This window comes from Sylvia atricapilla, chromosome 3, assembly GCF_009819655.1.
Source record: "Sylvia atricapilla isolate bSylAtr1 chromosome 3, bSylAtr1.pri, whole genome shotgun sequence".
NCBI lineage: Eukaryota > Metazoa > Chordata > Aves > Passeriformes > Sylviidae > Sylvia > Sylvia atricapilla.
The window spans coordinates 8,847,380-8,874,866 of NC_089142.1; the positions used below are offsets into that span (position 1 = coordinate 8,847,380).

Here is a 27,487-nt window from a genome sequence, read left to right on the forward strand (position 1 = left end):
TATAGCTTCTGCACCTTAGTAAAGGGAAAAATTATCTATAGATACCTCTTTCTCCTCCTCAGATGACACACTGGGTAAACTTTTTGCCTTAGCTGTCATGTGTGAGTTCAGTCCACAGAGACTTCCTTGTGGCCTTCGAGCACCTGGTGTGTCACAGGGGGCATCTTCTGCAGATTTAATTATCTAACATTAGGAAAAAGCTGATAGTGAGGGCTTCCTATGCTCTGTAAGGCAAGTTAGTCTCTTTGTGGTGTTATTACCTATTACTAATTTGAAGATTATTTTTTCCCCTCTCCAAGGAGAGCAGTGCCTTAAAAAGACTCAGGAATAATCTAGTAAAATTTCATATAATATTGTGTAGAAACCTATGTTGCAGAATATCAATCAGTTGAAACTGGTGGATCAAACTGATGGATCGGCTCAGAGAGAATGAAAATAACCTGTCAGACTCTTTGACTTTGAATGAGTATTGAACAGCTCTCAAAAGCAGAAAGAAAAATGAACAGCTCAGAGTGATGGAAAAAATGAGCTCCCAAAACAACTGGAAATATTTAAACATTACTCCTCAGTGTATTTGTGAGCAGCAGAAGCCAGCAAAAAGAAAAACAGCAAGGCACTGTTACCATGAATGATAATTCTTATATTCAGAGCTTCCATTTAATTGAAGTGCAGAAGGCTCAGCATTTTACTATAGTGTGATTCTTTGAGGAACATGGTATTCTATAGAAAATTGACATGTGATAGATAAATACTTGAAAAGAAATAACAATAATCATTTAAAAAATCCCCAAAACCTAAAGAATTAAACTGCTTCTGTTTTGATGAATTCAACTTGTAAGTCTGGAAAAAAAATTGAGGCTCTGAGAAGTGACCAGATGCAGAGATGAGGAAAAGCATCATAGAAAGCACAGTGGTAGTGTGAATTAATTTTGGGAAAGCAGTTGGAATTTTGCAGGCAGGGATACCATCCTGTGTACATGAAAGCCTGTGGAGACAGCATGAGCTCCAGCAGTATGAAAATGATGGAGATTGGAACCATGGGAGAGATGAAGCAAAGAAGTGCACAGTTTCAGGTTGGGGTTCTCAAAAACCATGGCTCACTGAAACACTTATGTCATGAATACAATATTTTGGCAGGGCAGGCAATACTGAAACGTTACAACCTGGCAGAAAGGATGATAAAATGCCACTGGTCCAATGGAAGTTACTAGAACAGCAGCATGTAATTTTTTTACTACAGGAAATCCCCAGATTGTCATTCTGATAGTAAATGGGTTATTTCTTAGTCTTACCTTTTTTGCAGATGCACTGAACATCTACATCTACTGAACATCTGTACCAGAAAGAGTATTATTAATACTAAAAGAGACAAGACATGATCAGTCTTCCAGTGGTGAGATAAAAAGCAAGCATTTGAATGGAAAGTATGGACAAATAAGAAAGAAACAGGGAAAAAAATACTGGTTTAGAAATACATCAAGCACTTCATGATGTCACCTTGTTGATGAGAAAGAATAAATCAGAGGTTTGCAACATCTTTGTGGGAACATCTTGGCAAAATTCAAAATTGAATTTAGAGATTCAACTTACCACCATTTTGAAAAGTAGATTTCTTTGCCTAATGACAAAACAAAATGAAGGAGCTGAGGAGGTTTAATACTTTTAAAGGAGAGTATGAATAAAAGGTTCAAAGGATTCAGTACATTTTCTTGTTCATGCTAAAAGAAGTCAGACCCTTTGCCCAAAAATATACTCAAAAGAACTAAATAAATATGTAAAAAGGAAACATTTTCCACTACCTACAAGGAGAGAAATTCTGGAGGAGATGGCTTACGCCAAATATTTTTCTACTCTTGATGCCTCAGCAGGCTTCTGGCAGTGTTTCCTAGACAAACAGAGGGTATGTTTATGCACCTCCAACACCTCCTTTGGGAGACACAGTTTCCCCCAATTGCCACTGGGTTATAGTTAGCACCATAGGTGTTTCACCAGAAAATACAACCATTTTTCTCTGATGAGGGACATGCTAAGACCTAAACAGATGACACTGTGAACTGGGAAACACAGTAGAAGGCTAAGACCAATCTTTCCCAAATAATAGAAGTTATGGACTTTTACCTGGATGAGGTAAAAATAAATGTGAATCCACATAATGGGTACATTTCTTAGAAAAGAAGGGAAGAAAGAAGGAAAAAAATGGACAGAAAAGAAGGAAGGAGAAAAAAAGATGAGAAAGGAACAGAAGAAAAGATAAAATAATTCTTTGGAATATAAGTAAAAAGGAATATAAGGAATATAAGTAACAGTACTAATCCTAGCTGCTTCTATAAACAACTGTCTTGCAAAAGTCATTGAGTGAAAGAAAATTAGATGGGAAACTTAATAAAGGATTTCAATGAGTTAATTAAAGAAGTCTTATCCTAAGACTATGTGAAAACCTCTCCTAAAAGTACTGTCAAAACATCTAACCAGTCTCCAGAGAGACAAAGAAACTCAGTATCGCTCTATAATATATCATGCTATATATATATGCACATACATAATGTATACAAAATTTTAATATATATATATACACTGTAGAATACATAATTAAAGTTAATGGAATTTCTCTAATTATATAATTATTAAGAAAACTACTGTTGCCTTTGCCAAAAGAGGCAAGAAGGCACAAGTGTAGGAAGGAGTGAATTCAGATGAGTGATTTGATGCTGGTTTCTCTGTGCAGTTGCAGAAAAAGGTGAAGTCTGAAAACAGAGTTTCATAAAATAAACTGTTCTTTTAAGAAACAAATCTAGAGTTTGAATGTCAGGAGAACTACAGCTAAGAGTTTTCAAAAAACAGTGTAAATGCACAATGTGATTTAGAAACAAAATATAAACCCAAATCAGCTTAATAGGCTCAGTTAAAGTTTGAGTGTCAAATGGGGTTCAATTCTATGCATTTAACAATTTCACCATTGCTGAGGCTTCCACAGCATGTCAGAGATTTTGCACATCCAAAATATACACGCACAAATCTCTCTGTATAAAATTAATTCAGCATGTCAGGAGTGTTGTCCTACTTTCTACATTTCCTAAGACCATTGATTCAGTCCATACACAGTATATCTGATGAATGCACAAAGCAGTGGGCTTTGTGACCCAGAAGAATTGTAATGAATAGGAGAGAAATGAAACCCAAAGGAAACAAGTGATGCCCAGTACAATTTCTCCCCACACTCTGACCAATGCCCAGCACATCCCTGAGCAGTGATTGGCAGCTCCCAGCCGCCTTCTCCCAGTTTATGAACCAAGCATGACGTTTCTTGGTATGGAATATCCCTTTGGCCAGTTTAGGACAGCTGTCCTGGCCTTGCTCCCTCACAGGTTCTTGTGCACCTCCTCACTGGCAGAGCATGGGAAACTGAAAAGACCTTGACTTTGGGCAAAGACTACTTAGCAACCAGCGAAACTTCAGTGAGCTGTCGACATTATTCTCATGTTAAATCCATACTGTGGCACTGCACCAGCTACTGAAGAAGAAAATTAACTCTATGCCAGCCAAAACCAGGACACTAGGTAATACAGCAGTATAAAGCTGTCACAGCAGGTTGGTGCATTTATTACCTGCATGCTTATGGGCTGAGTCATAACTTTAGAAACTGTTTTATAACCATGCAAGATGATATTAATACATTCAGCTGCAACTTCAGTCCAAATAACCACGTGAAGGCAGTGACGAAACAGGCAAAATAAGGAAATAGCTAATTGAATTCTGGGCACTCCAGAGCTCTATATTTATCTGCAGTCCTACAGTGGACAAGTAAATAGATTTTAGGAAATATTCAAAGCCTTTACATTTGCATGAATCAAGTGCTTTGAACAAAATGCTATCTTTGTGCACTCTCTTTGGTACAATCATACTATAAGAAAAAGTCATTTTTACATATCACAGTACACAGTATATTGGGGTAGCTGTGAACACAAAAGTAAATAAAAACATGTTGCTTTTTGGAAGTAAAAAATAAAAATCTGTTATTGGTTTATTGTATCTGTGATTGGTAGAAGCCAAGGACAGAAACCAGAAAGGTAAAATCAAAGAAGCACTTTCTTCCTTCTTCAACAAGCACTTCTTCAACACTGATGAATCCATGAAAGGAATTTTTTCAAGGAATGTCTATGAAATGTCATACTTTTGATAATGTCATCAGACAAATTCCTGATTACAATTAAGATGCCTCCCTTATTGGAAAATACAGGCCATCATACATGACTGGTTACCATTTGGCTGAGCTGATGTTAGGAGTTGTATGATCTCAGTGCACTCAGGGAAATATAATCCAGCAATTAAGTCCAAGAGAGAAAGGGTATGAAGAAATATGAGACTTTAAAGATAACTAAAGATGAGGTATGGTAAAATACTAACATTGCAGGGTTATAGAAATTACTGCTTAGCTAAGCCAAAATTTGATTTTTGATTCAACAAGCTAAGGAAAAATATTTAAATATGTGAAATGTCAAAACATTTCCATTTGATCAGATATATGAAAATTAAATTTACTGAACAAAATGTTCTTAAATATTTCCATAGTCAGTTTTTTTACTGCAGTTAACTTTGCTAAATATGAATAGAGAAAGTATTCAACTACTAGAATTTCTCATTACATAAACCCTGTCTTTTTTTGCCAATACACATAACCCTAAAAAGGCGGATTTGTTTGCATTTAATCAAGTTTATCTTCTTCATAGGTTTATTTTCTTTGTTCAGATAAATTTATCATCTTGTTTTTGTATTTTTGCTGTTATTTGCAAGTGAAAATTGAAATAAAAATAAGGAAACTAAAGAATTATACACAGCTTATTTTCAATATAGGCACAACCCATTTTACCTGAATATTGTAAGTCAAAATAAAATATTTTTTAAAAGGCAGAAGACAAATTTTGTTCCAAGGAAAAAAATATTCAATCTCCTGCCAGTAGTTGTACAATATTCTCATTTTCTCAAGTATTCATATTCTTGAACCTCTCAATATCTATACTAAAGCACAATGCAGTGAAAATTTCTTCTGTCTCTAATTGATGCATTATAATCACTCTTGCTGATTATGTGGTACATTCTTCTGAATACATTGGTAGAGTTTCTAGCTGAGGGATTTTGCCCTTAAAACACTGCTTAAGGAAAAGACCAATGAACTGGATGAGTGACTTATCTCCAGTTCAGTCTTCTGCCTTCAGATAAGCTGGGGGCAGCATGCCAGTGTTTGAGGTTCCATGTCCTACCACGGTGCTTTGATCTGCCTTCCAGTGGAGGAAGGGCATGGGCACCCGCTTCTGTGGCAGCAAAGACACAAGAGCTGTTGATGTGTTACAAACAGTGGATGTACCTGATAATAATCACATAGAAATTAGAGCTTCTCCCCTCAAAAGATGGCAGGACCAGAAGCACAACTCAAATTTGTCTACACCAATGTACACGCCATGGGTGTCAAACAGGAGGAGCTGGAAGCTGTCATGCCACAGGGATTCTGTGATATAGAATGGCCAACATGGGAGCATGGTAGTATGACTTGAGTTACTGCACCACCGTAGTGGAGGGCTCCAAACTCTTCAGAAGGGGCAGGCAAGGAAGAAGAGTCACTTGTATAGCCCTGTATTTTAGGAATGTTTAGATTCATCATGAAATCATAGAGTTCACAAAATGATAGTTTTCGGTTCTCAGAGGAGGAAGGATGGGAAGCTAGCAGGAATACTCACTGAGCATTTGTCAATCATTTATGAACAGTCCTGACTAACTGGAGCATCCCCAGTTTACTGGAGGTTAGCTTGATGATCTTAGAGGTTTTTTCCAACCTAAATGTTTCTGTAACTATCAGTAAGCAAAGCAGGGCATGGTGTGAAGCACAGTGAGGATCTGGGACTCTCACCTTTGGACCTTTGGCAATTTGCTCTGAGCTTTCTCAACTGACTCAGCTGCTTGCTACAGACTATATAAATGGAGGTCCAAGTCAGAAGGCTCACTCTCCCTCTGAGGCAGCAGGGAAGACTTGACGAGGGAAGAAAAAAGAGGAAAAGAACGAGCAGCAAGAGGGACCGGGGCTCACCATGGGCCCTGTGCAGCTCTTGCTGCTTTCCCTGCTGCTCAGCAGTGGTGTTCTCACACGTAAGTGCTCTCTTTTATGTCAGTGCTCTTTTTACCATGTTATTTGTGAGCCCATTAAAACAACAATATTGGAAAAAAAAATCAAAATAATCATGGCTTATAGAATTAGAAAGATTCAGTGTGGCAGAGACATAATTAATTTCTTCCCTTCAGAAGAATGGGCAGTCATAAGACGATCCCAAGGTAGAAAAGTCATGAATGTTGCCTGATGGCTTTTGAACAGATTTAATGTATTTTGCAACTTGTAAGACATTCACTGTTTTTCTGTAGCACTGTCTTTTTAAATCCTCATGGTTTGAAAAGACAATCCTCACTGTAGCTTGGAGATACCATGCAGACTTGGCCCTGCTGCTGCTAACCTATTTTGTAGCAAATGTGAAGAGAGAGAGCAGTAAAGCAAATTGTATTTGACAGGCAATTTAAATGCAATTTTGTATTGAAGGGACACAGTCATCAGTAAAAGAAGTAGACAAGTAAAAGGTTTTATTCCTAAGATCAGAAAAGACAACTGAGATCAATATGATGCTATGGATTGTGAGCTATCCTTGCTTCCCAAGAAGTGGCTTTTTCAAATACAGCTCTGTAGTGTTACCTAAGGCTTTGGGGAGCTTAAGGAGAAAAATGATTCTAGAGGTAATTATGCATGCCTGGTTTTATATGAAGATCAAATTCATGATATTTACATCATTGTTGAACTAATATTCTCTTCCTGACTGACAAATGTATTTCTATACAATAAACTTTGTTTCTTATTGTTATTAATAATATTATTAATTTTATTTCAATAGCAATAGTATTCCTGATGCTATTGTTGTTACTGTGACTGATGTTACAGTCTATTTCTATAGAGGGGTCTAGTTAGAATTTCCAGAATGAAAACTTGGAGAGTGCAGAGAACATTGTGAAAAGTGCTGGCCTTCCTGTCATATCCCAAAGAATGTCATAGCATCCAATAAATGCAAAAAATTTAGTAGATTATGCTTAATTTAATTTTATTTAATTTTGTTTAAATGGAGTCATATGGATCATATCTAAGACTGATTGTAGCAAATTACTCTTCTTAACTTGAATAGGCTTCCAACCAGTGTTCTTTTCCTCCAAGGGATGAACTCTCAATATTCAGAAAGGATTTATTGGCACAGAATTTTGGTATTAACCTTCAAAGTTGTCCTTTCTTAGACATACAAAACCCAGAGTATAGCCATTCATCCATTTTGCAGTTTTTTTATGTGGTCAAATAGACTAAAATTTAAAAGCAAAATGTGTTATATGGTGCGTTTCATCTCTCTTGTTTTACACACTTTTTTGTAAACAGATTTTCCAACTTTTAATGTTTGTTTGGGTTTTTTACAGAAGAAGAATTTCCTGAAACTGGAAATCCAGGGTGTTCAAGTAAGTGATTTCTTGCATTTTCTTTTGTTATATTATATCACTATTTTACCTGAATACATCTTTCAAAGCCTGAGTTTTCCTAATATTTTCTTCTGAAATAATTTAAATGAAAGTGATAGTAATATTCTTAAGTCTTTCTTGCCATTTATTTGAGTAGTCAATTATCCTTTAGGCTTGATTCAAATAATTTTAAAATGTTCCTAAGATTGGGCAAGCTGAGGTTAAGTTTCTGAACTTACTTAACTTCCCATTAAGAAACTACTTTCTTCCATTAGGGTTTTGGGGTTGTTTGGTTGGGCTTTTTTTTTTTTTTTTTTTTTTTTTTTTTTTTTTTTTTTTTTTTTTTTTTTCTTAATTGTCAGATGCAAATTCCTTAATCTAGAAATCCTTGGTTACCAAATGTGAAGCTTTAACAGTGAGGTGATGTGCACTACACTTCAGTGTGGACTGAATCTCACATTCTATTTACTCTTCACAGCTGCTGCTAAGCCCACAGAATTGCACTTAGATATCTAACTAAATACCTGTAGAATAAATCATCAACTCTGTCAGCAAGGACAGCAATTTCTTTAAACAAGGCAAGAGTCAGGAAATGCTGACTTTATGCACTATCTTTGTAATGAACTCTGACTGGCCCTGACTGCTCGGTTAGATACATAATGTTCCACCACAGGGTCAAAGTACTGAATGAATTGCTTTGTTCTTAGCCTTCAGGGTTTTGTTTTCCCTTTGTTGGGTGCTTTAGCACCATCTCCAGGCAATTCGGTTTACTTCAGATGCCTGAACCACCTCAAAGGCTTCATTGCCAATTTCTTGTTTATTTTTTGATGCAATTACTTATTTGTATTTCTAAGCTTATAATTTCTCTATTCCTTTCTCATTGATTTCTGTTTAAAAGCATGATATGAAACAATAATTTTCACTTTAGCAATGTAGATACTAGTGTTGCAAATTTTTCTGAGTACAGTTATAGACCAGGATAGCCAAAAGTAACAAGGTTAGTGATTTATCTTTTAATAGCAGCTAATTTTAGGGTTAAATGGATAATTTAATTAAGTTTTCAAATGTTTTTAAAATTCTGATTAATGCATTACTGTTAGTTATTATTGCAATAATTCTGTTTAGCAATTATATGAAAATAATCTCAGCTAAAACATTATTAAAGTATGTAAAGCTTATAGAAGTAATAGTGCAATGAGGAAATAAAAGTACTAATTTGTTGTCTTCCCTGTGTATGAAATGGTGTGACATAAAGGGCAATGCTAACAATTGCCATTGGCTTCTGACATGACAAAATTTTGATGAAAGAAGAGTAAACTACATTCCTGCAGGCATAGGCAGGCAAAGTCATACAGATTTGATGGTGAGCATGTGGCTTTACACCAGGATTACCTATCATCGATTTTTTCTATAAAAATAGATGAGGACTGTATATGGTCAGGCAGTCACAAATAAGAAGAGAGGAGCAATTTAGGAAATTGCCTTTCATTCAGGATCACAACAGAATCAGTTCCAGTGAGTTGCTCAGTCTAAACCAAAGGAACAGTAATTTCTGCTTCAGATTAATCTAGACTGCTCCAACACAGACACTTCAGGTGCCTGATCATCATCTTTAGTTTAAAACAATGCCTGCAGTTTTAGTGGGAGTGAATTGTCATTGAGGATATTGTTTAGTTTATGTTACTCATTCCAGACAATAAAGGAATATCTTCTATCCGTGTCTTTGACATGGAGACTATTTTTTTTCTCTATATTTCTATTAACACATTCATTCCTGCTTGCAGGGTTTAAAATTACAGATGATTGGGTCTGCGAGCAACTGGGAGAGGCTAAACACAAGTGAAATTAGTTATTTTGGGGAAGTTTATTAGGTTTTGGGGCTTGCTTTGACAGAAAGAGAAACACCTCTGGAAATAGACTATCCTGCAATAGTCATAATTTAGTGCTTTTCCCTTGTTCTGGATGTTCTTCATGTAACTAAAGCTTATGTCCATTTAAAATAACATGAACATTTTACTACCCTAGTAAAATGTTCTGATTTAATAGGTGAATTAGATTAAATCATATTTCAGAGAGTATGGGGCAGAAAAATCAGAAAAATAAATTCAGGTGAAATTGTATTGAGGAATAGTAGTTAGAGTGTTCTGTCTATTTCTATGTTGTTTTGCTTTCAGTCTCAGTCATGTGACTGGTAATTTGGTCCTTGTATTTGCATGATAGAATGTATTTTATGATGGAAAAATGTGAGCTGAAAGGAATCTTTATATTATCAATTTGAAAATTACAATTTTATTGGCTCATTTTAGAAGCCATAGGGTAGTTTTTAACACAGTTTCACAATTCAAGTTTTCTCCTGTTTTTCTCATTTAATTTTTGGGTGTGATTCGAAGGACAGGTGGGGTCACACTGTCAGATCCCATCTGAGCAGTAGACCCCAAAACTTATGCTGCTCCCACAAGTTTTATCCTGTGCTTCAGAAAGTATCCAACTGACATGAAGGCATCATCTCTCTGTCTGAAAGATATTCTGTAAAAGGAAATAGTGCTAGCATGGGTCTTCAGGCTTCCTTTTTCTGACATTTATTTTAGTTTAACACTAAGCATGCACTGTAAGGATTACATATGTATATCCTACCCAGGTCATAAAACCACTCTCATTTTCCAAATTGCAGAGGATGCAACCAGATTTAAACCCCTCAGAAAATATGTTTACTCATATGAAGCAGAGACATCAAGTGGGATCACAGGAACAGCAGATTCTCGAAGCGGTTCAAAGATCACTTGCAAGGTAGGCAAAGAGATGTAAATACTCCCAGATGGGGCCTGTGCACTTAACAACATGGGAGCTGGCAGCTGGGGAGCATCCTTCAAAGATTTTCCAAACAAGATCATCCTTTTGAAGGGCACATATTGAGAATCATAAAGACAAAGCCCTCCCTATTCTAGGCAGAGGGCACTGAGGATGGCAAGAAGTCCTTCATACCTCTGTGCTTGTGCATTTCAATCCCAGTCTGGCTGTACTTTTACATGAGAAAGGAGCAAGACCTGGTATTTCAGTTTTCCTTATCATCCAGGCTCAGTCTACCAATGTCCATCAAACATTCTAGGAGTTGAATTAAAATAACTCGATGCCATGAAGATCACGTGAGAGCCTGCTGATGGTGACTCAAGACAACCCCAGGCCTACAGGAGAAAAAGGTCCCATGGGCCACTTAACTACCCAACATCACCTTATCTTGCCCAAAACTTTCTCATCATGATGTCAGTTTTGAGGGGGTTTTGTTCCTGAAATGGAGTAACAGGGGAAAATATTTTTTATTTAGCACATACTGTTCTGATAGAATTTAAACACATTGATCAATGTAATGACTCAAGTTTTCACACAGTCCTAATACTCAAAATTCTCAGAAACTACGTTGCTCATTTAATATGATCCATGCTATTAGCCAAGCAAGTACTTGCCCTCTTATCTCCTCTGTGGAGTTACCTTAAGAAATTTAGAGCACTTTGGAGTCTCTCCCAAGAGCTGGTGGCAGAGTGATCCTGACACTTTACAAAACCCAAGGAATTTTAAAAGCAGTAGCAGGGTGATCCTGGAAATGTGATAATGCTAAAAAGAAGAACATGTAATATTTGTGTTTTCAGGTTGAACTGGAGGTACCCCAGCTATGTCGCTTCATCCTCAGGACAATGCATTGCTCCCTGAGAGAGACATTTGGTGTTGACAATGAGGGAAGGGCTATTCTGAAAAAGTCCAAGAACTCTGAGGACTTTGCAACTGCCATGTCCAAGTAAGCAATATCAATTGTCATCAATACTTGGGACCTTAACATGGAACAGACTGCAGTGTAAACAGTCTACCCTGGTTATGTTTTTCTAGGCATGGAACACAATTCATGGTAACATGGTAGATTTATAAGCTGGTGCCACAGCAAAACTTTCCCTGATACCCTTTATAGTTAACATAGTTTTCAATTGCCAGTAGGGAAGGGAAATTTACATATAACATCTTCACCTGGAATGGTTTCTTCATTTCTGTCATCTACATCAGGAAGTTGTTGGGTAGTCCCCCAAAAGATTATTGCAAGCGTAATTGTTGTTCCTTCTTGTAAGCACGTTCTCAAATGGCTGCACTCAGCTGGTTTAAGATAATTTTCCTTTGCTAACAGACTGTGCAATAGAAAGGCATTTGAGACTGAAGTCCAGATTTCCAATCCCAATCTCTAATGGCCTGTTTAGCTAACCTTTTCCTTACTTTTCTGTTTTTGCTACTAATTTCTTCTACTCCCTCCACCCAGCAAGTCTCTAATGCTTGTCAGTGCATATTTTAGTTGAGCACCTCCATGCTTCTTTCAGTGCCTCAGTAGTTGTCTCACACGGTATTGATCTCAAACAACTTGAGACAGTGTTAAAATATGTTTTGCAGAAAACAATTAAGGTTTTATTTGAAGACTCTGACTAGTAGAAAATCCTTCCCATTATTTTGTAGCCTATTGCAGTAGTTAATAATTAGCTCATTCTGAAAACTTATTTATCTCCTCTCTGAATTTATGCAATTCCAACTTTTAGCCATTGCTCTTGGTATTTGCTTGCCCTTGTATGTTGTAATCTGGTGAAATCAAAATGTCCTTGGTTAGAATTTTGCTGCTTTAATAGTAATACTTTCTGTTAGTAACAGCTGTGAATTGTAAATAATGATAGATGAAGATAAACATGATGCTTTATGTCTCTAGCCCAACAGATTATTGATAACACATTCTTCACTGTGTGGCTTTAATATGATTTTATACTAATGTTGTTTTTCTGGGGTGCAGGAATGAGCTAAAATTCAGCATTCAGGATGGAACAAAAGTCAAGCTGTATCCAGAGAAGGATGAGCCCCTGAATGTACTGAATCTCAAGAGAGGCATCATCTCAGCTCTCCTTGTGCCAACAGAAACAGTGGAAAACATAAAAACAATTCCAATGGTAGGTCTTTTGAAAGCATTCACTTTATTGTGTTATCCAATGGAAAAAGTCTCTCACCTAGCCAATTATTCCTGAACATCATTTTCAAAAGGTATGGACATTCAAGTCAAAAAGGGTGACTTTCAAATAGATCAGAAAATGTCTGACAACACAAGCAAAGGCACTGACTTCTTTCTTCTTTGCAGGATACCGTGTATGGAAAGTGTGACAGTGAAGTTGAATTCAAATCCAGAAAAGGGAATGTTGCAGAAGATATTTCAATTACCAGGTACCTGAAAGGCTGTGACAACTTCAGCCCCATCAGAGATCATGTCAGCCCTTTTGCCATTGTAAAAGGACTTGTAAGTATGCCATTAAAATTATATAATGTAACAGTTTTCACACCAACACTTAAAATGATAAGCAAGCACTAGGATGACTACATTTTATATTTATTTTTTGAAAATGTAGTTTTTCTGCACCCTTAGACCAGGCTGCAGTATTGCTGGCTGTCAGTAAAGAAAAACAGATGCAGAGCAAGTGTAATTACCTTCTTTCATGTTCTTCTCTATTTTAAAGGAGAGGTTTTCATACATGGAGTTAGTACTATTGATTATTCAATAACCTATCAGAGCACAGCCAAATTTTTAGTTTTGTGGGTCAAAATTTTCAAAATTGCAGTTTTATCTTAAAACATGTAGTCCTCTAAAGTGTATATGAGGTCCAGGAGGAGAGGGCTGTAGATACCCTGAACTAAGTGGTTTAACAAAGTGTTCAGCCTACCTGTTAATCCACAATGTTATCAGATGCAGTTGTTGGCATGAGTATTATCAGATTTCTTTCCAATATGATGACATCTGTGCTTTTGGGTGTTTTAACTTAAAAAAAAAAAAAAAAAAAAAAAAAAAAAGGTTTCATATAGTGCTAAAAACACATTTTATAATTTCTGCCACTTCTACAGCTTTTCATAGAAGTCTTTAAAATTTGTGTCATAAGACTAAAATTAAAGAGAACATCACAGTTTTTACAAGGGGATTGAACTATTCCAAAAATTACAAATTGGTTTTATAAAGGAGCCTTTGTTGTAGGCAGCAGGGGATCAATCATGAAGTAACTACTAACCCAAACACCTCAATAAGGCCTGAGGGAACATTTCAGTGGGATTTTTGCCTGAGAAGGGACTTAAGTCCAAAGATTGTTACTGGCACAATTTTGTCTTTGTGTAAGAATGATTCCAGTTATGCACCTTCATTTCCAATATGTAACTGTTAATCTTACAGTAAAACTGTGTCAGCCTTTAAAACTATGATTGCTTCCTATTCTACTCAGTCAGCTGACAGCCAAACTATTTATTTTACAGAACAGCCCATTATCCTCCCTTCTGAAGAGCACTCAGTTCTGTCATTACAATATTGATGCAAAGAAAAGGCACATAAGAGATGCTGTCTGCAGTGAGAAACACCTGTTTCTGCCTTCCTCATACAAGTAGGCTGCTCACTATTGATCATTACCCTTTATTTATAAATATTAATTTTAAATGGTGATGTATCACATTCTGCCCTGACAATCCCTAAATAGACATTTTGTTTTTAAAAAGGCAGGAGGCCTGTCAAGACCTTGTAAAGTGCTGAATTTTTCTTTCTCTCCTAGAAATCGCTATGGTGTCATGACAGAGGTCAACCAGACCCTGAAACTTGAAGATACTCCAAAGATCACTAACAAAAATTTTGATGGAGGTATGGCTGTAGTTCTCAATATTATAAATAAAGAGACAAAATATAAATACAGGGACAATTGTTTTTAGTGATTTTTTTAATAGTGAATTAATTAAAGATGAGGGGACTAAAATTAATTTATTATTTTAAATGGAATTTTATCAACTTTGTAAGGAAAAGTTTGAGTATAAAATGGGAAAACCTGAGAAGTTTATAAACACCACTAATTTTAAATAATCTTAGTGTTTTCATTTTAATTTTAAATTATTTTTTATAATTAAAAATGTGTAATTTGCTTGAAAAGTAATATTAATCTTATTGGAAATTAGTTTAGTGAAACCTTTTCAGCTACCCATAATTTCTTATGAACCTTTTAGCTTCAGTGCCAAATAAACAATCCATTATTACCATGTATTTTGTTTTGAAACATACTTTTGTGACCTGCAGTTGTTTATTCCAGTCGTAAAATATTTCTTACAACATATATTTATTAAAAGTTGAAAAGGCAAACTATGCTAATATGACAGGTGTTAAGGAATAACCTTCATGAAAATATAAATGAATGTATTCAAATATTCAACTTTTGTGACTATTATATTAAATTCCATGCCATTATTTTTGTAAACTGTTCAGCTGTTTAACTTCATCAGTTATATAAAATCATGTGCAGACTTTGTATTTATACTGAATATATGACAGAAGATAAAAATTAACATAGCTCCCTGATAAAGACATAAAGAATGCAATTTTTTTTTTCCAATTGCTAGATGCACTGGAAGAGAAGGGGCTTGCACTGGAAAGTACAGATGCCAAGCTGCCCAGGCAGGGCGATGCTGTTCTGAAAACTCTGCAGGAAATGCAGAAACTTACAGCCTCCCTGGGGAACCAGCAGAGAGCAAGACTCTTTTACAGATTTGTTTCTGGGCTGAGAAGTTTGCATAACAGCACTCTTGGCTCTCTTGTTCCAAAGATGATGGAAACCTCAAGGTATGTTTCAGCAGTTCACAGTGCAAGAACACCACACATCAATGCCATGGCAAAACCATGCTGATAGTTTGCTGCAATTGGCTTGAAATTTAAATTAGAGGTAAAGAGAGGCTTTCAGAAAGGCAAATGTTATGAGAACTATACAGAGAGGGAAATAAGGGAGGGAGTGGCAAGACAACTCTGTGTGCCTGACACAATCCTTTGGATGTATTTTTATGGCCAAATGGCTTTCATGCAGCTTTGCTCAAGGACAAAGGCTGCAATTCCAAACTCCCAAGTGTGACTTATAGAAAGAGCACAGTTTTGAGTTCTAGACTTCTGCAGAGACAGAGGAGTGCTATTGTTTGGTCTGACCTGGCTCTCCACTCTACACCCTTACTCTTTTGTCCGAGCTGGATTGAGCCAGTTTACATATGCTTTATGTCATCCATCTGTAAAGGAACTAGACCCTCAGTCTGGGTCAATATATTACATGATAATACTTAAAGTTGTGGAAAAGTCTGCTGTGAAAGAAAAAAAAAAGATATATCCATGTAACGATCATATTGTTAATACTTACTTGTTCTAATTTAATTGAGTTATTAATATAATTTGTAAAACCAAGAAGTTTCTTTTTGGTAAGAAATTGCATAATTTGTTTCCTGTCACACATAAGATCGCATTATTTGTATTAAAACACCTTAATAAACCTGCCATACGTTTGTTTCAAACAGTCAGCATGCAGTCATAACTGCAAAGAGGGAATTAATAAAAGTCCCTTCTCCTTTCAGCTCCATCACTGTCCAGGCCCTGGCCCAGTGTGGGACTCCAGAGTGCTACAGTGCAATCCTTCAGATCCTGAGAACTGGAAACGTGAATCCACTCGTGGCAGACCTGGTCACATACACCCTGGGGCTGTTGCCTTCTCCAACTCCACAAAGAATACGGGAAATTCTTAACATGGCCCAGTACCTGCCAAGTAGAGCTTCATTTTATGGGTTGAGTCATGCTGTTACTAAGTAAGTAATGATAGCATGCAATTGTACAAAGTTACAGTGCTTAGAGTAAACCTTAAGACTGTTCACTTTTGGAGGATATTTTTATTTTCATGTATTTGTTCTTTAGGGGTAAAATACAGACATTTCCCAATTTTATCTCCTGTTTCTCATGTGTTTATGTATTTCTTTAGGTTCTACAATGAGAAGAAGATTGTGACAGAGGAAATAGCGGATGTTGCAGACTTCATGTTATCACTGCTTGGCACTGATTGTTCTGGGGAAGATGAACTCACATACCTCACACTTCGGGTATTTTTATTTCCTTCTTTCCTTATGCAGGCTATTATTATAATCCTTATATTATATTATATTATATTATATTATATTATATTATATTATCACGTATATTATTCTACTTCTCTTGGTGGAGAGGAAGTTTTTATCATCTTTCTCTCTTTTCATCACTGCCAGGCTATTGGAAACATGGGCGCAGTAATGGAGAAAGCTAAACCCAGTGTGAAATCTTCTCTGAAGACATGTATCAGAAATGAAGCTGCATCACTTTCAGTTCAGAAAGCAGCCATCCAGGCATTCAGGGAAATGACAATTACTGAAGAGGTAAATTGGTCACAAGAACTCAGTTTACTTTGACTGTTCACAGGAGTTACTGAACATGCAAAGCTATTCCCATTGTCTCAATTCTGCTATCTCCCTTTTAGCTGAGTCCAAATTTTCAGAACCCCTTTAGTAAGTTTCCATAGATGTATCTGGGAAACCTCCTGACGTTGGATGTTGCTCTTTTAAGATGCAGTTTCTCTGTATAGATAATCTTAATTTAAATGGGAAGTTCGGATCTGTTCCCTTTATTGTCTTAAATGGAGTTCTGTTTATTTAAAGGCAGTGTTAACTAATTAATTACCCCAGACTTAAATTTAACTAAGAAAAAAATCGTGTCCCTATTTTATAGTGGCATTTTGTTGTCATTGTTAACAATACTGGGTAGATGTGTGTGTACAATTCAGTGACTTTACAGCATTTTTGCAGAATAGGTATCATTATACAGAGCATTTCTGCTCAGTTTTAATATCAAAAAATTTCTTCTTTAAAATATATGCTTTTGTTTCCAGATAAGGCTTAAAAAGTCTGGGAGACTGGAAACACCTGAAAAACATATCCTCAGATTCAGTTCAATACATTTAAATATTGAATTATTACTTAGTTTTAAACTATATTTTTAAGTTTCCTGCAGCAGTAGATTTTGTTCACCTTTTTTTCCTAAATCAATTTTTTTTTCCAAATTTTGAGAATTTCTCTGCACATATGATTCCTGACAATCAAAAATCAGAATTTTTAAATAAAAATGTAACTCGTACGTATAAGATAAAAAAATAAAGGATAAAAAAAAAAAGGAAACCAACAATAGATAAGGGTGAAAAAAGAGGGGAAAATATAAATTAAAAATATAAGAAAATAAAGAATAAGAGAGACTACTTGCTAGATAATTTAGTGACAGGACAAGGGGAAATGGGCTCAAATGAAAAGAGAGTAGAGTTTAGATTAGATATTAGGCAGAAATTCTTTACTGTGAGGGTGGTGGGGCCCTGGCACAGATTGGTCAGAGAAGCTGTGGATGCCTCATCCCTGCAAATGTCCAAGGCCAAGTTAGAGGGAGCTTTGAGCAGCCTGGTCCAGTGAAAGGTGTCCCTGCATATGGCAGAGGAATTGGAACTAGATGATCTTTAAGGTCCCGTCCAATGCAAACAATTCTGTGATCCTCTGATTCTGTGAAAATCAGTTTTATTAAACCTATAACGTCTATGATATTTTCTAGCGAAAGGAAGTTTAGCAAAATAACTTTAAAGAAACTGCTATGATCAGCTGTAAAAATAAGGTACAAAAATAGCTGTGCAGTGACTAAAGACTTGGACTCAATGATCCTTATATGTCCTTTCCAATCAAGAATATTCTGTGATTATTTCCCCCTATTTATTCCCAAAGGGGTTTAGCAATATCCTCCATGAGCCAGTTCATCAATGCAAACCTTTCTCTATTTAAATAGGACTGTTCAGCACTTCTCAAAGCATTCCAAGAACTGGATGCACCCACAGAAAAACGTCTTGCATCCTATCTCCTAGTGATGAAAAATCCTTCCCCAAGTGATCTTGCAAAGATTTTGAGAGTCCTCACAAAGGAGAAGAGCGAGCAAGTGAAAAGCTTTGTTGCCTCACACATTGCCAACATCCTGGACTCTGAAGAACTGGGCATCGAAGAGTAAGTGAAATTTAGCTGTATATTGGTCATATTGGAAGAAAAAAGTTTTGATCATTGTTGCAGTAGTAGTTGTCTAGCAGTGGAGTTTTTGATTGTTTTTTCTGTTTATTTGAACAAGCACATCAACCAAGAAAACTGGCTTTGTCAGAACAATGCCAGATGATAGTCTCTCCCTTAAGTCTTATGTTTACTGTTAAATATGTGCAGAGAGCTATCCATTAGCAATTAGTACAGCTGTATGAATGTCTGCAAGCAGAATAAAAAATCCTTTAACTAGGACTAAGTGAGTGTTTGGAATATATGCAAATCATATTTTAATTGCTATCCTCTTCCCTAGTCTAAAAAGTCGAGTTGAAGAAGCTCTGAAAGGAAATCAGCTCCCAACAGCCAAAGATTTCAGAAAATTCTCACACAATTATCAGATTTCAAAAAGAGTTTCTGTACCTGGAATTGACCCCATCTCTGCCAAAGTGGAAGGAAATGTGATATTTGATCCAGACAGCTACATTCCTAAAGAGACCATGCTGAAAACCACCCTGCATGCCTATGGATTCGACCCAAGCGATGTCTTTGAGGTAGAACAATTATCAAAAATGTTTGCTAGTATTCAACTGCTTTCTTTCTCATTTCTGTTTTCTTATAACAACTTTCTGTGAATAATGTGGTTTTTTGCAAGCCTTGGGAGAAGTCTAAAGATCACTCTGATTGCATGGGGACTTTGATTTGGTCTCAATGAGCTTTAGAGCAAGCCATCCATTATGTGATGTCACTTGGATGATGGATGGATGACCTTGTTGAAGTTATTAAAGGGCTCTGGGTAAAAAGAACCCATCTGTAACAAATTGACCTTGTGATAATGAATTGTTACTGGCACACTGAAGTACTCATAGTAGACTTTAAGTGAGATACAACTTACGCTTGGGTTTTTTGTTGAACCTCACCACAGAGATAAAATGAATTATAAGACATGGTGTTCCACATCTTCCCTTAAGAGTCATGGGCTCCTAGGATACACTTAAAATGCATTTTTTGCTCCCCAGAAAGTTTTAGAATTGTAAGAGTTGTAAAACTGTTTATTGTAAAGTTCCAAAGAAAAAGGGGCAACTGTCTCAGTTATGCATTGTCCTTTCTGTTCATTTCAGCTTGGCTTGGATGGTAAGGGATTTGAACCAACACTGGAAGCATTGTTTGGAGAGAAGGGATTTTTCCCAGACACTGCAACCAAGGCCTTGTACTGGGTTGATGGCAAAGTGCCAGAGCAGGTTTCCAAGGCACTTTTTGACTATTTTGGTTACTCACAGGATGACAAGCAGGATCAGGTACTGCTTAAAAACGTTCTCTGTGCAGCACAGCATTCCTATTTTTACACAGTAATTACAACACTTACTGCTTTACTCTATACCTTCCTTCTCCTCTCTGGTGAGATAAACAGAAATTCTTAATGTTATTTATCAACATGTTTTCTTAATTGTATTTGGAGGGGGTTTTGTCTGGAGAGAAATCTTTCAGTGCATGTGCAAAATAGCTGGCATTCACTAAGCACCTGTTCTAGATACATGACCTTACATTCTAATAAAACTGTTTTATTGCTTTCTGACTGAATTTTCAGGATATCATGAAAGGAATATTACTTAACCTTGAAAAACTGATAAAAGAATTGGGCAGCAAAGAAGCTCCAGAAGGAAGAGCATATCTAAGGATCCTGGGAGAAGAACTTGGGTACATGAAACTCAATGATTTTAAACTGCTGGGAAGCTTGATTTTAAAGAGTGTTAAGACTCTTCAGACTGTTCCTGAAATGGTGGGTTTCTGATGCAGCTATATGAATTATCAACTTTTTTTTTAACCAGATTTTTTTTTTAAGATTTAGATTGTATTTAACTATTATTTTAAAATATTTGATACCAGCATGAAAATAAAATTGTTTAAAATAAAATATCCAGGCTTATGTTGAAGGACTTTGAGAAATCTATGAAAACTCCTCAATAACCAAGTGGAGTCTTCCTGGAGGATTGGTGAGGGGAAGGAAAAAGGGGACATTCAGATGATATTTATTACTGAGATATCTACTGAAACAATTCCCAAAACTTTAGTACTGGCTATTAAGTTACATGACTAATTTTTTTATTATGCAATTGTGTTAATATTAAAAATTTCATCCTTGTCATGTTAAAAAGAAAAGATGTGGTATATTTTAGCAATATTTGGTAATATTCTTCCTTCATTGAAATAAAGTAATGCTTTGCCATTGACTTTGGGGAAAACAGAATGTAATGTGGTATCTTAACCAATTCACCTTTGTATGTGTATGTAAAGGTAGATAACCTGTATATATCATGGCTAGTAAAAGATCTGGTATTCATTTAAAGTTCAGATTTTGCTGACAGTCTTTAGTGTATTTTTGAAGTAATGAATCTATGGAAATTAGATTCTCTACTCCATGTGAAATTTACTTTTGGATTATAGAGTTGCAATCATTCTCTGATCAGTTTGAAAAGTACAAAACGTGCATATTCCAAAGTGTGGATTTGTTAGTGTTCCTTTCCTTCTTTGATTCACAGATTGCACAAGCCATCTCAAAAGGTGTTGACAAGGATCTATTTGTCCACTACATATTCATGGACAATGAGTTTGAGCTTCCAACTGGAGCGGGTTTGCAACTGAAGTTTGCCTTGTCTGGAATAGCAACACCCGGGGCAAGAGTAGCTGTGAAGCTTCATTCAAAAAATGTAAGTTCCAATAGTTGTCTTTTTTTTTTTTTTCTCCTCATAATAATCTACTTTTTCATTTATGGATAAAATTGTAACACCAGAAACATTTTAAAGATTGCAACATGTTCTCAACATTAAAAACCCTAACTCATTAGAGGTCTTTGGTTAATTTGTGGATGACATTTAGATTAGATTAAGAAGTAATGCATATAATAAATTGTGAATGAGACGCAATAAAATTTATGAATTAAAAGTATTTCAATCACTCTTTCAAAAATAAAACATTTTGATCTGTTTCTTTCTCTCCCCCTGCACTCAAATGACAATGGTATAAAAGCTACAGTACATGAATTTGCTGTTCAAGCAAAAAAGCTAACAAAACGTTTTGTTGTGGACAATTCAGAGTGAAAAAAATTTGATTAGCAGTTAAAAGAACTATTGAAAATTGAGTCAAGTAAAATATTTTTTAACCTGAAAGGAAACATCTTAAAATTATAGCAAGGAAAAAGCATATGACACAAAACTAATTATCCTCTTAAAATTTTTTACAAAAGTTTCTATTCCTTTTTACAGTTCTAATAGCTACCTTGCTCTAATCAATATTTTGTAAAAATTTCTTAGTAGTTTCAGTTCATTTAAAATTTTAATTTTCTACCATATACAAGATCTAAATAAAAATAAATCCTCAAATTTAGTACTTGTTGCCCTTTAGTTAGCTTTGGAATCTTTTTGAGAATGTTTCATTCTATCACTTCTTTTTTAATGGCCAAAGCAAAACCTTGACAATAAGCTGGTTTGTGTTTAGAGAATCTAAACAAATCTTGGATCCATTTCTTTTTTTTGTCAAACAATTTGTTCATTGTCTTTGAAAACTACTATTTTTTTCTTGCAATGGAAAACTGGCTCTTGTCTTCATATTTAAAAACACATGCAAGTAGTTCCATGTATAAAATCTTTCTGAAACATGAGTATTTTTACATTAAAGTAAGTAGGGATCCTTGGCCTTATCATCTTGTTGGTTTTTTTTTATATTACAGTTACCATTTATATAGGCCATGTGATTTGGGAATCAGATTTTTTGAATAGCAAAATCAATTCTATAAAACTTACCCCTGTATTATCAGGAATGGGTTCTTTGTATAACCATCAAGTGTATTGGGCAAATAAACATCCTTTTTTTTTGTTTGTTTTTTTTTTGTTTTTTTATTAAATAGATGCAAGCAGATCTTATTGCTAAACCTTCCGTAGCAGTTGAGTTTGTGACACACCTGGGAATAAACATGCCTGAATTTTCTGGAAGTGGTGTGGAGATGAATTCTAATGTATTCCATGAATCTGGAGTGGAAGCACATGTTAGTGTAAAAGCTGGACAATTCAAATTCAGCATTCCTGCTCCGAAGGTTCCTGTAAAACTCCTCAGTATCAGGTAATGAGAACTAAATGAGAAATTTCAAGGCTCTGTTCTTCTTTCTCTTCTTGGTTTTTATTGTGGTAGAATTGGAAGGCTAGGGCAAGCATGGAGAGATTTTCAGTTCAGAAAAATCCCAGATGATGTAAAATGGGATTACTTCTTTTGTAAGACAAGCAAATATGCCAGATAAGTGATGACTTGGAGTCATGGCTTACAGATTATTAGTCACTATTTTTGAAATTTTATTCAAGACTCTTACAATTTCCATTATTTGTTTTCTTTCACATAAAATGATTATAATCGCAATACATATTTTAAGTTGAATTTAAATGAACTACTTATATTAATTTTAGAGAGAACAAATGGCTCAATACACTAAATTACAATTGTCAGTAATAATATCTACATAATTTAAAGCCAGATCTTATTTCAGTTTGCTTCTACATTATTAAGCGAGTTTTATTCAGAAGTAACTGTCTTAATAGGATGTCTGAGCACCTGTCCTGGGAGTAAATTACTGTTTTCTGTTCCAGCAATACTCTGCATTTGGTGTCTCCAGCCAAAACTGAAGAGATTCCAACTCTGACAGAGAACCGAGCAACCTCCACTTCTTGCAAGGCTTTCATTCCTGGTCTAAATTTCTGCACCAAAGTATTGTACCCTAATTCCACTGACACAGAGGCAGTTCCGTATTTTCCCTTGACTGGAGAATCCAGGTAAGTCATGTCAACTTAAACTATGTGCATTTTGTGCCAACTACCTTCTCTCTTAGCCTCCACCAGTCTCTCACATCAAGCTTACCTTTAAAAATCTTTCAAAACTTACTGGCAGCAACAGCTCAGAAAGAGAGCTGTGGAGAGCTGTATTTCTTCTGTTTGTGGTCATGGACAAAAATGTTATTCACAAGGCATTTGTTTCTTCCTGCTGTAGATATGAGGTTGAATTAGTGTCAACGGGTGAAGTAAAGGAATATTCTGCAAGTGCAAACTACGAACTGCAGAGGGAGGGAACTGACCAGATAGACACCGTAAAGTTTGCTGTCCAGGCAGAAGGTAAGAGTCAAAAAACCTGTGGGATTTTGCTCAGTTTTGAACTGTCATTTACCAGAAAAGACATTTTTATTAATAAATCTTAATAGTATTCTTAGCAGTGTAAGATAGAATGCCAATTTCACACCCAAACAGGCCAACAGTTTAACTACATTTCTTTTCATGTATGCAATCCCAATGCAAGATTTTCATGATGAGAGACTGATTTTATATTTTGCATGATTTTAATAAAATAATTATGTTGGTGAATGGAAGAAAGGAAGAAGAGATATTCAGGGGGTCTACATAAGCAAGTGAAAAATGTGTTTCTTATGAAATATGGAATGGAAGCATACAAAACATCTGTGAGATCATTTAAACAACAAAACGATTAATGAGTTGGTGGGTCAGCCCATGGTGGGTTTGGAAGATGAGAAGAAAAAAGATCTTTAGTGGGATGTAATTTTCAGCTGATCTTTTTTTGTTCTCCTTTTAAGAGAAGTCCAGACAGATTCCACAGTTGTGAATAACCAAAGTAAATTATATTTTCTAGGTGCAAACCAGCATGAGGCCACATTGACCATCAGGTACAACAGAGACAAAAAGATTTTGACCAGTGATGTCCAGATTCCAGATGTTGGTGTTGACTTTGGTACAAACTTCAGAATTACTGATGAATCCATTTCTGGGAAGAAGGCATACACCTTTGTCTTAGACGTCAACAACAAGAAGATTACAGAAGTTACTCTTACTGGCCAGATAAGGTAACTCGGGAAAACATTTAGAATTTAACAGCTACCTTTGAAAAGGTATTATTGGATGTAAAAATGTGGGGAAATTTTATCTTGTTTTGGAGAATTTTTTTAAAAACAGAGACAGATAAACTTGACATTTAAACCCCACTTAAAAACCTTAAAGCATTTTATTTATAATACATCAAATGTGTATATATAATACATTGATTGATCTTTCCTACTATATGTATATATATAATTTGTATTACAAGTTTTTTGAGGTAGTTCTTCCATGTTTGCTCACACGACTACAAGAATGCATTGTACTACTGTTATTGCAGGTGTGATAATCCAAGGATATAAACAAGGCAAGGTTTGTTCAGAGAGGTATTATCCTTTACTAGATATGCTTGGCTCTAAAAAACGTTATTGCATCTCCCCATGAAGAAATCTAATGGCACTCAGTAAGAAGCAAAACCAAAAATAACTGAGAGCTTCCTGTAAAAATTCCCACGCTTCTCAATGAGAATATTTCCGGGAACATCTACAGGGGAGCTAACAAAAATGTTCAGCCTGCCAGGGTTTCTAAAATTGTCTGCCTCACAAGCCCATAGTGAAATGAGCTGATCACATTCTTTAATAAACCTCAATCTTCCATGGAATTCTGTGATCTTGATGGTGCCCCAGGGAGTCTTTGTCTTTGCTGTTCATGTAGAATTGCCTCTGATATCAGTGGGAGCTTTGGACAGATGTCAGGGACCTTGAGTCCCTTTCATTTACTCTAACATAACATTAGAAGTTTGCTCGAGTCAACAAAGTTACACAGATATAGAATAGATGTGAATAAAGGAAAATGAAGCCCACTGGCATAATATATTTTGCCAAGTGTTTTGTTTTTATGTGATTCATGGCCACTGTCTGTATCCTGAGTAGAGAATTCTGCTTGAGTAAGACATTTAGAATTTGGTTGGGTTGCAAGTTTACCAGGACAGGTACATATTTCCATCCTTTTCACTCCTACAAAATTAACACAGACTCATTACTGTGTGTATCTGCATAGTAGCATTATAATAGTCTCATACAGATTTTCCAAAGTAACTGGCAGGAGCTGAAAATATTAATTGAATTAGAACAGTGTTTACAAGTTTGATTCAATCTAATTTTTTTATAACACCTATTATGACTTTGCTATAGTTTTAAATGCCAAAATTCCTCCTGACAAAATATAATTGAATATTTTTATTCACATTTATTTTTTTCTTTTATAGATATGCTGGAATGGAAGAGGCAATGTTAAGAGGCACCATTTCTTTTCCTCGCCTTGAAACCGAACTTAGAAGTGAAGCATTGGTTAATTATTCACCAAACAAAGCATATCTTCAGATCAGCTCAGCTGCAACAGTTCACGGAAACTCAATTTCAAAAAGAGTTCTTCTCAGATATGGTAGGGGCAAAAACAAGTTCCACACAACCTGTAAATTTAAGCATCTTTTTACATTAGTTCATAGTATCTCTCAAATTAAGAATATACTTAATTTTACCCTTTTCCTTTAAATTCATGATTTTTAGATGCTGAGAAAATTGAGCTAGAGTGGAATTCAGGCGCCAGTGCTGCTGTGAAAAAACTTTCTTCTGCCTTCCCAGCTGACTTTTCAGACTACCCAAAAACCCTAGAAAAGCGTGCCAACGAACTCCTGGATCGGAAAGTGGCTCATACAGACATGACACTGCGACATATTGTGTCACAATTTATCGTGGTATGATTTTCAATCTACAGTAGATATCACAGCTCCAGTACATAGCCCTGAGGAATTCTTGCCTGCCCCATGAAAGTCAAAATAAGAACTACTTGTAAAATCACTCATCAGATTGAATAAGCTGTGTATTTCCAACTTTGATAGAATGAGTAACTTTAGCAGATACCTAGATTCCAGTATTTGAGTAGTTCAAATTAATTTCACGTAACTTTACTGGGAAGTCCTAAAAGTTTTTATTTACTTTGAAAAACTTTTCTCCTTATTGCAGGCAAGCAACACCTGGCTGCAAAAGACATCAAAAGATGTCCCTTATGCCCAGACTCTGCAAGACAAACTAAGTGCACTGCAGGAACTGGACATTCAGAAACTTAACCTCCCTGTTATCACCATTCCTGAAGAACTTTTCCTGAAAAGGTAGGGAATGAAATTGGCATAGTGAATCAGAAAACTGAAAATAGATATTTGTTCACATTTTAGTGTCATTTTATTTTACTTTGGTTTTAAAAAACATCATGGAATTGCTGTAAACATTAGCATAAAATTGGAATAATAACAAAGAACTTTAGGTCAGAGAAATTAAATTATATGGAGGAAGTGATGCACATATTTAGTACAGATTTGACTTCATGTAGTAAGTGAATAGATCCCAAAGTATTGCATTGTATTATATTATAAGGGGTACTGAATAAAACCACAGCATTCACCATTCTTTAAGCGCAGAACTACTGAAACCATGTTGCTCATGGATTTGTATCCTATATCCCTGCAGACACTTCAGCCATAACCCTCTTAGCTCTACATTTTCCTGTGGTGTCCTGTTGGACAGTTCTTCCCATCCCCTACCCATACTGGCTAACCTCCACCAGCAAAGCAACCAGACCTCCTCCCATGCCTGACATGCTCAGAAGAAAGCTGTACACATATGGGCTGGGTGCTTGCACTAGTTTGGTCCCACCTCTTCTACCTAGTAGAGTTTCACAGGACTTGTATGAATGTCATTACCTTTCTGTCAAATTTCATAGAAAAAAAAAGCTGAAATGAATGTAAAGGACAACAGAGGCTAGTGTAAGATTGGGAACCAAAAGCAAATGGGGAAGAGTCTTGAATTTTGTATCTCTTAGGTCTGTTTTTCCATGTATTGTCTTTCATTGTGCTAATATGATATTGTGTATTAATGGCACACATCTCTTTTGCTGCCATTGTGTTCCTGAGCTAAATGTAAGCAATGAAGAAACTGCTTTTTCTCTTAGCTTGTTATCATCTGTGCTAATAATAATAATAGGGTTTTTTACTGCTCTTTTATCTAGCTTTTTTAATCTTTTGATGTAAGCAACAAATTTCAAAAGTATTTGTATAATTTTCATCTTAGGGTGTAGCTCTAAGTGTAAAAATTCAAGATTTTGCAATATGAAAAACCAGT

The 27,487-nt window shown here is 35.7% G+C and overlaps 1 protein-coding gene across 1 annotated transcript in view; it reads left to right on the forward strand.

Moving 5' to 3' along the window:
* Window positions 1-5,986: 5,986 nt before the first annotated feature.
* The window catches only part of APOB (apolipoprotein B), a 35,466-nt gene continuing 13,965 nt past the window's right edge, over window positions 5,987-27,487 (forward strand). The window contains exons 1-24 of the mRNA XM_066314731.1: window positions 5,987-6,138; window positions 7,492-7,530; window positions 10,202-10,317; window positions 11,175-11,320; window positions 12,344-12,497; window positions 12,683-12,838; window positions 13,837-13,961; window positions 14,127-14,212; window positions 14,959-15,178; window positions 15,949-16,176; window positions 16,347-16,464; window positions 16,627-16,773; window positions 18,215-18,426; window positions 18,764-19,001; window positions 19,569-19,745; window positions 20,036-20,227; window positions 20,988-21,155; window positions 22,352-22,563; window positions 23,082-23,264; window positions 23,479-23,600; window positions 24,130-24,340; window positions 25,579-25,754; window positions 25,880-26,067; window positions 26,336-26,481. Coding sequence (XP_066170828.1) covers window positions 6,081-6,138; window positions 7,492-7,530; window positions 10,202-10,317; window positions 11,175-11,320; window positions 12,344-12,497; window positions 12,683-12,838; window positions 13,837-13,961; window positions 14,127-14,212; window positions 14,959-15,178; window positions 15,949-16,176; window positions 16,347-16,464; window positions 16,627-16,773; window positions 18,215-18,426; window positions 18,764-19,001; window positions 19,569-19,745; window positions 20,036-20,227; window positions 20,988-21,155; window positions 22,352-22,563; window positions 23,082-23,264; window positions 23,479-23,600; window positions 24,130-24,340; window positions 25,579-25,754; window positions 25,880-26,067; window positions 26,336-26,481 — 3,818 coding nt within the window. The 5' untranslated portion in view covers window positions 5,987-6,080. The remainder of the gene's footprint in view (window positions 6,139-7,491; window positions 7,531-10,201; window positions 10,318-11,174; window positions 11,321-12,343; window positions 12,498-12,682; window positions 12,839-13,836; window positions 13,962-14,126; window positions 14,213-14,958; window positions 15,179-15,948; window positions 16,177-16,346; window positions 16,465-16,626; window positions 16,774-18,214; window positions 18,427-18,763; window positions 19,002-19,568; window positions 19,746-20,035; window positions 20,228-20,987; window positions 21,156-22,351; window positions 22,564-23,081; window positions 23,265-23,478; window positions 23,601-24,129; window positions 24,341-25,578; window positions 25,755-25,879; window positions 26,068-26,335; window positions 26,482-27,487) is intronic.